Below are 11580 nucleotides of genomic sequence, written 5' to 3'. Positions count from 1 at the left end.
ATCCAAAAATAATAACAACAACAATTTTACATAAAAATAATAATAAAATTTATTCAACAACAATTAGTTAAATAATAATTAAAAATAAAGCTATAATTAAATAATAATTAATATATATAAATTAATAATTAAAAAAGAAAGGTGCTTAGGGTAATGAAGGAGGAGTAATGGAGGGATAGGGGGAGGGGGCGACAAAGGGGGAAGGGACTGGGGGGTAGGGGATGCGACTGTGGAGGGGAGGGGGGAGGGGGCGACGAGGGAGGGAGGTCAAGACTAGGGGAGTAGGGAAGGGGGCAAGGACGAAGGGGAGGGGGGTAAGGGAGGGAGAGGGTAGGGGGCGATGACAAGGGAAGGGGAAGGGTGAGGGGGGCGACAACAAGGAGGAGCGAGCCCACGTTGAGGGAGGGGGAGGATAAGGAGGGATGATGAGGGGGAGGGAGGGGGTGACGGCATGAAGAGAATTGTTAAAGGAAGAAGATGAAGGGTGAGGAGGAAGTAGAAGGGCAAGAGGTAGGTATAATTTTTAATTATATATTTGAATACTTTTCAACAACAGGTTACAAGTAACCTGTTGTTAAAAGTAAAAAATAATAATTTTTTTTTACTAATACCTACTTTCACCCGTTGTTGCTGTTAAAAGTAAAAAATAATAATTTTTTTTATTAATACCTACTTTCACCCATTGTTGAAAGTGAATAGATTTATTTATTTTTAATTAATACTTACTTTCAACAACGGGTGAGTGGCACCTGCTATTGAAAGTGAAAAAATTTAATTTTTTTAATTAATATCCACTTTTAATAGTGGGTGTCATGTCATTCGCTGTTAAAAATTTAAAATTTTATTTTATTTTTATTTTTAAAATTTTTTAACATTGGGTTAAATTAGACCTGATATTAAAAGTATTTTATATAGTAGTTAAATTTTTAATTAATGTTAAAAGTTTTATATTGATGGCAAATATTATCAAAATGTCACTGTCTTTACTTTTAATTGTGGGTACATTTTAACCAATGTTAAAAACCTCCTATAAAAAATAAATTATGCACTAGTGAAACAAATTCTTCACATTTGAAAAGTCAAAGACTGAAATAGAAAGCAAGATTTTAGAATAATATTTCTTGACAGAAACTCTTTGCTCATGTTTGCTAAATTATTTGGAAAGGGTGAGGCAGCAAAATATTCTTATAATACTATACAATACGCTAAAATTGATGCTACCTTCCTAGTCACTTATCAAAAGGATTGTTGGAGGCAGTAACGGATCTAAAAAAATAAATAAATAAATCAAAGAGGAAAGAATTTATACATAAAGTAAATATAAATATTTTTATAAAAATAATTTTGAATATCTATTAAATTATTAAGGGTATAAGTTAATATAATTACATACTAAAAACAACTCATAAAACATACAATTATAATAACATAAAAGACTCTGTTTATATAAACAATTTTGTATATCTACTAGAATCATGTTTTTTTTTAATTTTTATTAAATAAAATCTACATCCCTCATCTGTATTCATGGCAGAGAAATTCTTTGTGATCAAATTTTTAATATACAATTTTTTAAGTTATTGCTTTTCATTTTAAAACTATTACTATTTAAGGTTATAAATCAGATAAAATTTGAGATAATACATTTTTTAATAGGATAAGTAAAATTTTATAAGAGGGACAATTGAAATTTTTTGAAGTAAAATGTTATGCCAAGAAAAGCAAATCGTTGAACGTCAATTGAATATATATAGTATCTACATGGATATGCCGTCTGCTGATTGTAAACATGTTCTCTCTAATATAAGCTACATGTAGCTTGCTCGTAATTTTGAGGATCCTCTAAAAATATACAAAGTGTACTGTTCATACAATTTGAAACTTGAAAATATCACCCAATTTTTGTGATGAACAAGGTCTATAATGCAACAAAGTCTATGGGTGTGTTTGGTTTGATAGGGGAGGAGGGCTCTGATATTATCTTGTTTGATTTAGGAGAGAAAAAATAATTATATATAAATAACTTTATCTTGATTCTATTAGTATCCAAATATTGAAAAAATATATCTGTATTTTTTAAATTTATTATAAAAGTTATATTGGTTAGGATATATTAAAAAAAAATTACCCCTCCCCTCCCAATTCTTTCAATTTAAAAGGCAGGAGAGATTTTAAATTTTTTTACCTCCCCTCCCCTTTAATTTTTCAAATCAAAAATGAGAAAGGGACAAAATTCCTTCCCTTCCCTTGTCTTCAACCAAACATTTCCTGTGAACATTGAAGTCACTGAGGGCAAATTTGGAGCATTGATATTTTTGGCCGATGAAATGAAATGAAAAAAAGCTTGTGGTTGTGACTTGGGGGTGAAAAAGGACACGGCAGCGGAACGAGTGAAGCGAGAAAAGCAAAGCCAGCTTCATCTTTTTTGGAATGTTGACATTGATGCGCAACGTATAGATTGTTAACACGTGTTAATATGTCCTTTACTTTTATGATATTATTGTACCCGACACGGTGACACTGGCATCCATGTACGGAGGTCCCCATCCCATCCACAGGATGGAGATCAATCTGGGATTGGCCTTTGAGGATAACGACAAAAATGAAAAAGTTTAAATATTTGGGCATAAATTTTATACTCTTCCTTTTTTATGCACTTGTCCCCATAATAAAGAAGGACACACTGGGTTATTAAAAAAAAAAAAAGGACGCACTGGTTGCTAATTGGCAAACCAGAAGTTAGAAACTCAGTTTTTGTTTTTCAAAACAAGTTCAATTCAATTAATTAGCTTTTAAACTTAGAAAAACTTGTTTAATTTCAAGAGCAGCTCTCTAAAAAACTCTTTACAAGAGAAGAATCCAAGAAATTGAAACCAAGAATCCTGCAGAACAACTTTGTACCCATTTATTTATTATCATCAAAACAAATAATCCAACAAGAAAAGTGGAAAATGAAGCGTCTAAAGTCGAAGAGAAATGACTGTGAAATAATCCAATTTTAAAAGCAAATATTTAATGATTATTTTAAAATAATTATCCTATAATATCTATTTTTGATGCCTGTTTATATATAATTGTTGATATTTAATAGTTATTTATAAACAGAAAAAATAAAAATTTATTTGATTTTCATTTTAAAATAATTGTCAAATTAATTCTTGCCTATGTTTATTTGTTGTTTTCTCTAATATGGGGCATCATATTTAAACATTTCTATAGTAGTGATTCAATTCCATAGATAGGCTCTAAACGAATGTCGTACTTACATCTTCTCAAATTTTTCGTTCAACTCCATATTCGCAAAGGGCACGATCAATTCTTTGATTATTTCTTTGATATTGTCCCCATCCATTTTTAAATCACACCATGTGAACCTTATCCCCCTTAAACCTCAGATCCATCAGGCCGCAAATATATATTAATAATTGAAAATTCAAATTTTTCCTCCTAGCTCTCGGATTGCCCCCAACAGGGATTGTTAGAATGACTAAAAGTATATTCTTGTCACCACCTATTAATTATTATCTCCATCTCAATTTATAAAATATTTTTAAGAGAGATTTGAAGTTTCAAAATATAAAATATTTTAACAAAATAAAATTTTATTAATGATACTATTTCAATATTATCATTACTATTATATTCTTTTTTTTAATATTTTTTTACAAATAGAGTAATAATAAAAGGGCATTTTTAAATATTTTTATTCTTTCACAAGTGAAATATTAAATAAAGAGTATTTTTGGTTTGAAAAAATAAAATTATAATTAAAGAGTATATAATAAAATTTGTATTATTTTATTTAATAATGTTTTATAATTTGGAATAGAAGAGTATAATAAATACAGTGACACGTGGGATCTACTAAGTCATTCAATTAAGTGGAAAGTTAATTATTACTGAAGTAGATAAGTCCCAAGAAAAGTCCTGCAAACTGGAATTCCACTAGCGCTTCGTAATTCAGTCGTCTAATTTAAAACAGATAGCCACAACCAAGGGTCTTACCTTTACCTTGAAAAGTCAGTCTTCCACTTTCAAAAGTCATAGAATTGTTAATAAAACGTGCGCATTTTGAATGTTCATATTCCTTCCTTCCTCCCTCCTTCCTGTATTTAACGAGTCCTTGTCCAAGCTTGTGTGACAATGACATGCGAATCTCTCTCATGGAAAGACAAAAATAAATAAATAAATAAATAAATAAATCAGTAATTATATTCATTTTGTGCGTACTCTCTATCACTATTGTGTGTGTATAATGGTATTTTCTTACTGTGTCATCCCATAAATATATTTTAGAAAGAATGACATTTAAGTCTCAATCACATCACTTTATTTATGAAATGTCCTAACAAATTCTAAAATATAAAGTAATAATTTACAAGTTCTTTAGGTCTTTAACTAGTATTTACATATGATGCAATCTGTTTCCAATTACAAAATTAAGAAAATGAATTGAAAATTCAACAACATAAAATTGGAAATTTAAAAGACAACAGTTACAAATTCCTAGAAAAATGTTCATATGGTGACACGTTACTTTTGTAGATCTAAACGCTGTTCTTCCCCAAGGTAATATAAATAGGACCTTTGCTATCGATGTTGATCATATGAGTTTGAATAAAAAATCATTTCCTTCAGATTTTGTTCTTTTCCGGTTTATATACCAATATATGTTTATAGATAGTGTTGATTAAGTGGCAAATATAGCATATTATTAGTATGACAGAGAATCTATATGTATATATAAAGTTTCAAGTAAATATATAACAAAAAATCAGAGAATTAACACCACCACCATGCTGAGAAGGAAATTTCCTTATTAACTCAAGACTCATACCGCATGAAGAGTACATTTCAACACAAGAGAATGAAAGTCACTCACTTTTCTAGTAAAGCATATGTTTACTAGGGCGAAAAAGATTCCTACAGAAGTAGGTCGAATAAACTATATCAGACCAGAGTGGGAAAAGCAGAAACGCAAATAAGGGTACAGGTATAAAAGCAAGTGCAGAAATGAAGTCAGGAACCCAATTTAAACCATGATAATACATGATGAAAAAGGCACTGCTAAATGCTATCATCATGCTTATTATGGAGATGAACAAAGCAACCAATCCAGATATCAGCTTCAAAGGCAATGACTTGTGAAAATCATCTTCTGCATAACGTGAAATGAGGATGGACAAGAAAATAAGTATAGAAGTTGAAGATGAGATCATTGCAGTCGCATCAGATATGGCAAATACCAAGAATGAAGTTTTCTGCAAGTAATTAGGGTTTCCTGAACTGTCATTGATACCGCCCGGTATACTGAATGCAGCAGTAAAGACTCCAGTAGTAATAAGAGTGGAAACAAGCATGCATGATTCTGCAGTTTTCTTCATCCATTCTTCAGCTTTGCCCAATAATTTTTCATGTTCCTTTGTGAATAGTTGGCGAGGAGTCAAGTCTTCAGCATTCTTCTTCTCTATTAGTGATGGTAACATTATCTTCTTCACCTCCTACCATATTGTCAAAGGATATATGTATATTGTCAATATCAATATAAAATGTATAAAACTTATAACAAGCTACACAATTCACAACAGGCTATCCTTATGATTGATTAAATATGTTTATACTAATAAAATACCTCAAACCATAATAACTCAAGGGTCATTTGAAAAGCCGCTCCTGAAACCAAGTTCAATCGATGTGGTGGAGCTAATTTTGCAGCCATATGCAATAAGTTGCTTTTATCTTCATCCTCAAAACACGCTATGAAATCTTTGATTGGGCCAATATCATGTATGAGATTGAAGATATCAGCATAACGATACAAAACTGCAGCGTGAATTATGCTTCGATTTCTTTCATCAACTTCCCATATCAAGTCAGGATATGAGCTTATAAGCTCAGCTAGAAACTCAAAATTCCCAACTTCTACAGCATTAAATATTACTTGTGAAGGTACTCTTATACTGTCCATAATCTTATTATCATCTTGCTGAAGGAATATACTCCACAAGTGTTTTACAAGTTGAAGTTGTTGAGTTTGCCTCAAACCTGGTAATACACGATTTGATAATCAAGACATCAAAAAATTCAAAAGCTTACTATATTAATAAAAATTGTCATTTGTCTAATTGCGTATCACCATTTATTTTGGAGGTCATGGACACTTACAGGACTTCATAAGCCGCTTTCGATATCTCTGACTTTTGCAACTAGAACCTAAAGGCTTTCGAGCCAATATATGCAAGACTGTCTCATTATTTAATTCATCCCTCTCAAAAGCTAGATTTGGGTTCTCCTCTAGCACCTTCAAGGCCAAATCTGCCCAAATTTAACACAACATATACATCACACTTCAAATCTCACACTTGTCATTTTTAATAGTCTCATGCTCTGTGTCTGTGATATTCTTACCATAGATTCCACTGTTGACACAAAGGAAGAGAAGTACGATCCAATCAATATGTTCAAAAACGTGAATAGATTTGCAGTACAGATACCATGCCATTTGACTTTGTCCCTGTAAAGCAGCCATGTGAAGAGGAGTGGTTCCTTGACCACCTCTTATTGTTGGCAAGCTCTCATTTCTTCTCTGCATGATCTCAACAATCTGCAAATTCCCAGTTGCTGCAGCGATGCAAAACGCAGTGTTCCCATTCACGTCTTGCAATTCCAAGTCTTGTGGAAGCATTCTCTTCACCAGCTCCTCCACAAAGTGAACATGGTTCGCTCCGGTGGCCACGTGGAGGATCGTCGCCCAGCCCTTGGTTATGGCGGCACGAACGAGACTCCGGTCTTGATCTAAGATGTGCTTTGCTTCTTTCCAATCACCTTTCAAAGCTGCTTTGTGAAGCGGAACGCACAGCTTTAGGTATTTGGTTCTTCGCTCTTCTGAAACAAGTATAAACATCATGACATAGTTTGCAATACACATAAGAGATTTTGTGTGTGTGTGTGTGTGTGTGTGTGTTGGGGGAGGGGTTGGGGGGATGGAGAAAATACTTGTATCATCCACAAGATGAAGCAGAGGCCTCCTAAACTGAGCCGAAGCGACTCTCACAAGTTGTTGCGCTACTGGTAAAGTTATGGAACTTTCATCTGCTACTGCCATTTCTCTGTGAATCAAACACAACATGGGTTCAATAATTAGCTTGCTTTTCAATATATACAAGTCTTATGAATTTATTTTAATTATAAATTAAAGTCATAAATAAAGCATTTTAAAATTCATAAAGTTTAAATTTATTTATTAAAATAAAAAAATATTTTAAAAATAATAAAATTTTCAGGAAAAGAATGTTCAATTAAAATAATTATAACAACGAAGAATATTTAGATCAAACTTCAACAAACATGTCTGTGTGGGCTTGTGCATTGAATATATATTTAATTAACATGTATAAATATGTTCCGGTAATGCATGACGTTAGCAGGCAAACTCAACTTGGTGTAATGTAATAGAAAAAGCTTTTGGCGTGCTCTATGAAATTAATAGCTAATTTAAAAGAATATATATAATATTTATATTTATAGCAAATGGAACAAATTAATGATGAATAGTGTTGGGCAAATGAAATACCCCTTCCACTCCCTGGTCAGATATACTATTCCAAAAATAAAAACAAGTATTAAATGACATCACATTATTACCCCATAATTTAAATAATTTTTTAATATTAAAAAGGAAAAACATAGTTTTTAATTTGATTGAGTTTTATTTTTAGTTTTTATAATTTTTTCGTAATCTTTATTTTTTAAAATTTTAAAATTTTTATTTTTTAGTTATTTTAATTTTATAGTAACTAAAATTACTAAAAAAATGATAAAGAGTAAAAATAAAATTCAATGAAATTATAATGATTAAAAATTATATTTTTTTATTAAAAAATCATATATTTATAAGAGAGAAAAATTACCCTAATGATTTAAATCAAAAGTCAAGAGAAGATGAGAAATTAACGAGTCAGTGCTGTCCAGACATACTGATTCAGATACCGAAGAGAAGAGAAGAGAGAAGAGGATCCAAATCTAAGGGATAGTTTACATGTGGATGCGGTGATGTGTGGGCAAGCAAAAGCAAACAGAACTTGTTTCTGTCTCTGATAATGATTCAACCTCCAACGAGCTCGCCATCTTCCCAACAGATTCTATAAACAAACACAGATTCAAACGTCAAAGTTCAAAACCAAACCATCTCTCTCTCTCTCTCTCTCTCACGAATAACAGTAGATCCAGATGTATAAACTCTCAAGTTTGAAAGCCATCAGTAATTAGAGAGAAATATAAAAGCTGCTTCAGAAAAGCTGAAGATTAGTTTTCTATCTTTCGCCTTCTTCTAACTGGACTCAGTTATAGCAACAGTAATAAGAAAGAAGCAAAATTTCCAGAAGGGGGCGAGAGATAGAGACAGAGATTTGGTGAGATTACCTGAAAGTAGAAGGCGTGTAGGGAGTGGATCTGAAGGCCGTCAGGATTAACTCTAACAGTCAAAGAGAGTCGAAGCAAATATAAGAACTTATCAGCAGAGCAATCAACAACAGCCCCACGCAACCACGCCCGGTCAAGTCAGTCACAAAGTATTATATTATTAGTACGGCCTCAATTATTCGGCTTTGTTCGTATTCATCTTTATTCATTTTATCCTTATATTTATTAACTTAAATTTTTATCTTAATAAATTTATGATATTTTCCATGCTCATTAAAAGTCGAAATTAAAGATAAATATTTTTATGCGAGTAACGATTTTATTAATATTATTAAAAACTGTTTATAGTTTGAATTAGATGGAGTAGTTTTAAATATTTATGTAAATAATTAAAATTCAAAAATTTTAATTGCAAATAAACTATTGAAATTATAAATATAATTCTTAATTTTTAATTGAAATTATTATATTCAATTTTATGCATTAATATTTATAATTTATTTTAAAAAAATTATTGAATACAATTGTAATTAGTTTCTTCTTTCAAAATTTTACTATCATTGTCCCGGTTGGTTCCGAGTTCCGACCTTTCCTAGTTTTTGTTTTTTTTAATATCTTCGGAAAAATCACACAGATATCCGCGTAGAGATTCTAATTCATGAAAAGTCCCATGAAATTGCAATTAATTTTATATATATTTACTAAAATACCCTCGGTTAACAAGTGAAAAAAAAACATCTCACGGCTCGCTGGCTTCTTCTTCACCCATCCCTACAATGATTGGTTAGAAGGTAAAACGTGCGATCGGGTAGGCAACGGAGGGAATGCATTCTTCATCAATGCCTGTCACTGTGTTTCTGTGACCATAAGTGATGAGATTAAATATAAAAAAAAAGTTATAAATTATTTATTTTTAATAAAAATAATTTAATAATTTATATAAATTTATTAATGATAGAATAGTCCTAAACACTTCAGAAAAATTATAATATTTCGAGGGATCAATTTATTATTTATATATTTTAGATGAATTTTATTATCATTTTCTCTAATAAAAATATGGTAAAAGTAAATGTCAAAAGATTGAGGGGTTAAAATAGTAATTTTATTTTGATAAAAAGCCACCACATAACAGGGTAATTTTACTTTTTGTTAAAAAAAAAAAAAATCTTTTGTGTAGGGGTCGGTGGGGCGGCCACGGCCCCCTAAATGCTACTTGGGTCCGCTATATACGTATATGACCTCAACGTCTCTTTGTTATCCATCCTTTCCTTGGCACATTCTCATTACCTTTATCAATATGGATAACTCGTTTCATCAAGAAAAGATTCCTTGCTCCAATTTTCTATCCTCTACTAAAAAAAAAAATTAATGAAAAATTTAATGATAAAATACATATTCTCTCACTAATCTAGCAAGAATGCTAAAACATATTTATTTTTAAAAATTATCATATAATGTCACATCACCGACCACATGTGGGTTAGCTCATGTTATGTTACCTATTATTCATGCCTCATCACATGCCACATGTGTGACGATTCATGCTATGCCATCTTTTACCTCACGCTACATTACTTGCTCATTGTCATATCACATTTTTATTATATTTATGCCAAAGTCAAGACTTTAACTCTTAACCTCTCACCTTTCCCAAGCCTTATGATCTTTTTTTTTTGTCAATTGAATTAAAATTACTTGTAGTTATTATATAACAAATTAAATATATGTTATTTAACTACACAGATATGTCATATAATATATTAAAAAAATACACATGTATATTATATTTTATTTTAATTATTAATATGTTAAACATATTTACATTTGTATTTATATGACTTTTTATAATATATTTTTTTAATAAAAATATTTTTTGTAAGGAAAATGAACGTAAAATAAAGAAAATATTAAATATTAAATAATTTTATTGTGAGTATTTTATTTAATTTTTAAATTTAATTTTTTTAAATAAAAATAATTATATATATAATTAAAATTTTTTCAAAAGTCAATTTTTTTGGTAATTAGTTAGAAATATAATCCCTCGCTAGTCAGTAAATCTCTTATTAATTATCTTATTTTAGAGAAAAATTAACATATTCTCACTATTTTCCTCATCAATTATCTTATTTTAGAAAGAAAGTAACATTCTCTAGCTATTCTCTTCTTTAATTTTAAATTTAGTTACGAAATTAATATCTCTCTCTAATTTTCTTGTTAATATGGCATTTTAAAGAGGGAATAGATAATCTCTAGCTAAATTTCCTTACCAATTCACATTTTTTAATAGTAATTTTGAAACTAAATCATCAATTAATAAAACAATAAGAAACATATATGTGAGTAGACATTCCTAGTTCTCTTTGAAGAAGAAAACTTGAGTTTTGGCTTATGACCATGTATATTATGGCAGTTTTGCAATAAAATTTAAGGAACGTTGGGCATCCTATATTAAAAATGGGATTTTTTTTTTTGCTAAACTATTTTTCCAGAAGAGCAAATATCCCCTGTTAATGAGACGGCATTTTGCTCATCTAGAAAATGATCTAGAAAAAAATACTTCACTTATTAGTATAGGGTACCTAACATTTCTCAAAATAAAATACAAAAGTAAAAATACATTTAACCCTAAAAAATAAATAAACTCGCTCCTCTGTTTAAAAATATAAGGCATTTTTAATCCAATTTTACTCATAATAAAGTAACTACCTACTTTTTAACTAATCATAACTTTTCATATTTACCCTATATAAAGTTATTATCAATAGAGGTACTTTAAAAAAAAGTAATAATTACAACATTCAACTTCTCAAAAAATATTTTATATTTTTAAAAGAGCATGTAATAAAATTAAATCCGTCAATAAACAGTAGAAGACAGGGAAGTGTGAGATGCATAGAAGCTTCAATGCAAAACAAAAAGGGTGGGGTCTGCTATTACTTTCTCCACTTAATTGGTTGAATTGTTATTTTATGACTATATAATATATATATATATATATATATGGCATTAGTTAATTATTTTACTATTATTATTAAAACCTTAATTTTTTTAAAAAAATACTATATCTTTTTAATTATATTCTCATTAAATATTTCATATAAATACCTTTATAGTTATCATTGAAATTTTAATAAATTATTTTTTTTAAATAAT

At 29.9% G+C, this 11580-nt stretch overlaps 1 protein-coding gene across 5 annotated transcripts; it reads right to left on the bottom strand.

Moving 5' to 3' along the window:
- Positions 1-4797: 4797 nt before the first annotated feature.
- On the bottom strand, positions 4798-8571 carry LOC129306257 (uncharacterized). Of its 5 annotated transcripts, XM_054946737.1 has the most exons (8): positions 8422-8571; positions 8039-8141; positions 6997-7109; positions 6409-6885; positions 6166-6315; positions 5633-6045; positions 5247-5501; positions 4975-5158 (listed from the first exon to the last, which is right to left on the bottom strand). In XM_054946737.1, the coding sequence occupies exons 2-8, from the start codon at positions 8125-8127 to the stop codon at positions 5129-5131; spliced, it is 1527 nt and encodes a 508-aa protein (XP_054802712.1). In that variant the 5' UTR covers positions 8128-8141; positions 8422-8571; the 3' UTR covers positions 4975-5128. The 5 variants fall into 5 exon arrangements, with proteins under 5 accessions (XP_054802708.1, XP_054802709.1, XP_054802710.1 ...); XM_054946733.1 differs by having other exon boundaries at positions 4798-5501; XM_054946734.1 differs by having other exon boundaries at positions 4798-5501; positions 6409-6882.
- Between the last annotated feature and the right edge of the window lie 3009 nt (positions 8572-11580).

The sequence above is a fragment of the Prosopis cineraria genome, unplaced genomic scaffold (assembly GCF_029017545.1).
Source record: "Prosopis cineraria cultivar Desert tree isolate PC_DT_omini unplaced genomic scaffold, ASM2901754v1 PC3, whole genome shotgun sequence".
Lineage (NCBI taxonomy): Eukaryota > Viridiplantae > Streptophyta > Magnoliopsida > Fabales > Fabaceae > Prosopis > Prosopis cineraria.
This window is presented reverse-complemented; position numbering and strand designations above follow the sequence as displayed.

Excerpts from the sequence above, each read along its gene's own strand:
- LOC129306257 (XM_054946733.1), bottom strand. The coding sequence starts at position 8,127 with ATGGCGAGCTCGTTGGAGGTTGAATCATTATCAGAGACAGAAACAAGT. Across the intron at positions 7,110-8,038 it reads ACACATCACCGCATCCACAT|AGAAATGGCAGTAGCAGATG; the intron begins GTAAACTATCCC and ends TTTGATTCACAG. Across the intron at positions 5,502-5,632 it reads TTGAGTTATTATGGTTTGAG|GAGGTGAAGAAGATAATGTT; the intron begins GTATTTTATTAG and ends ACAATATGGTAG.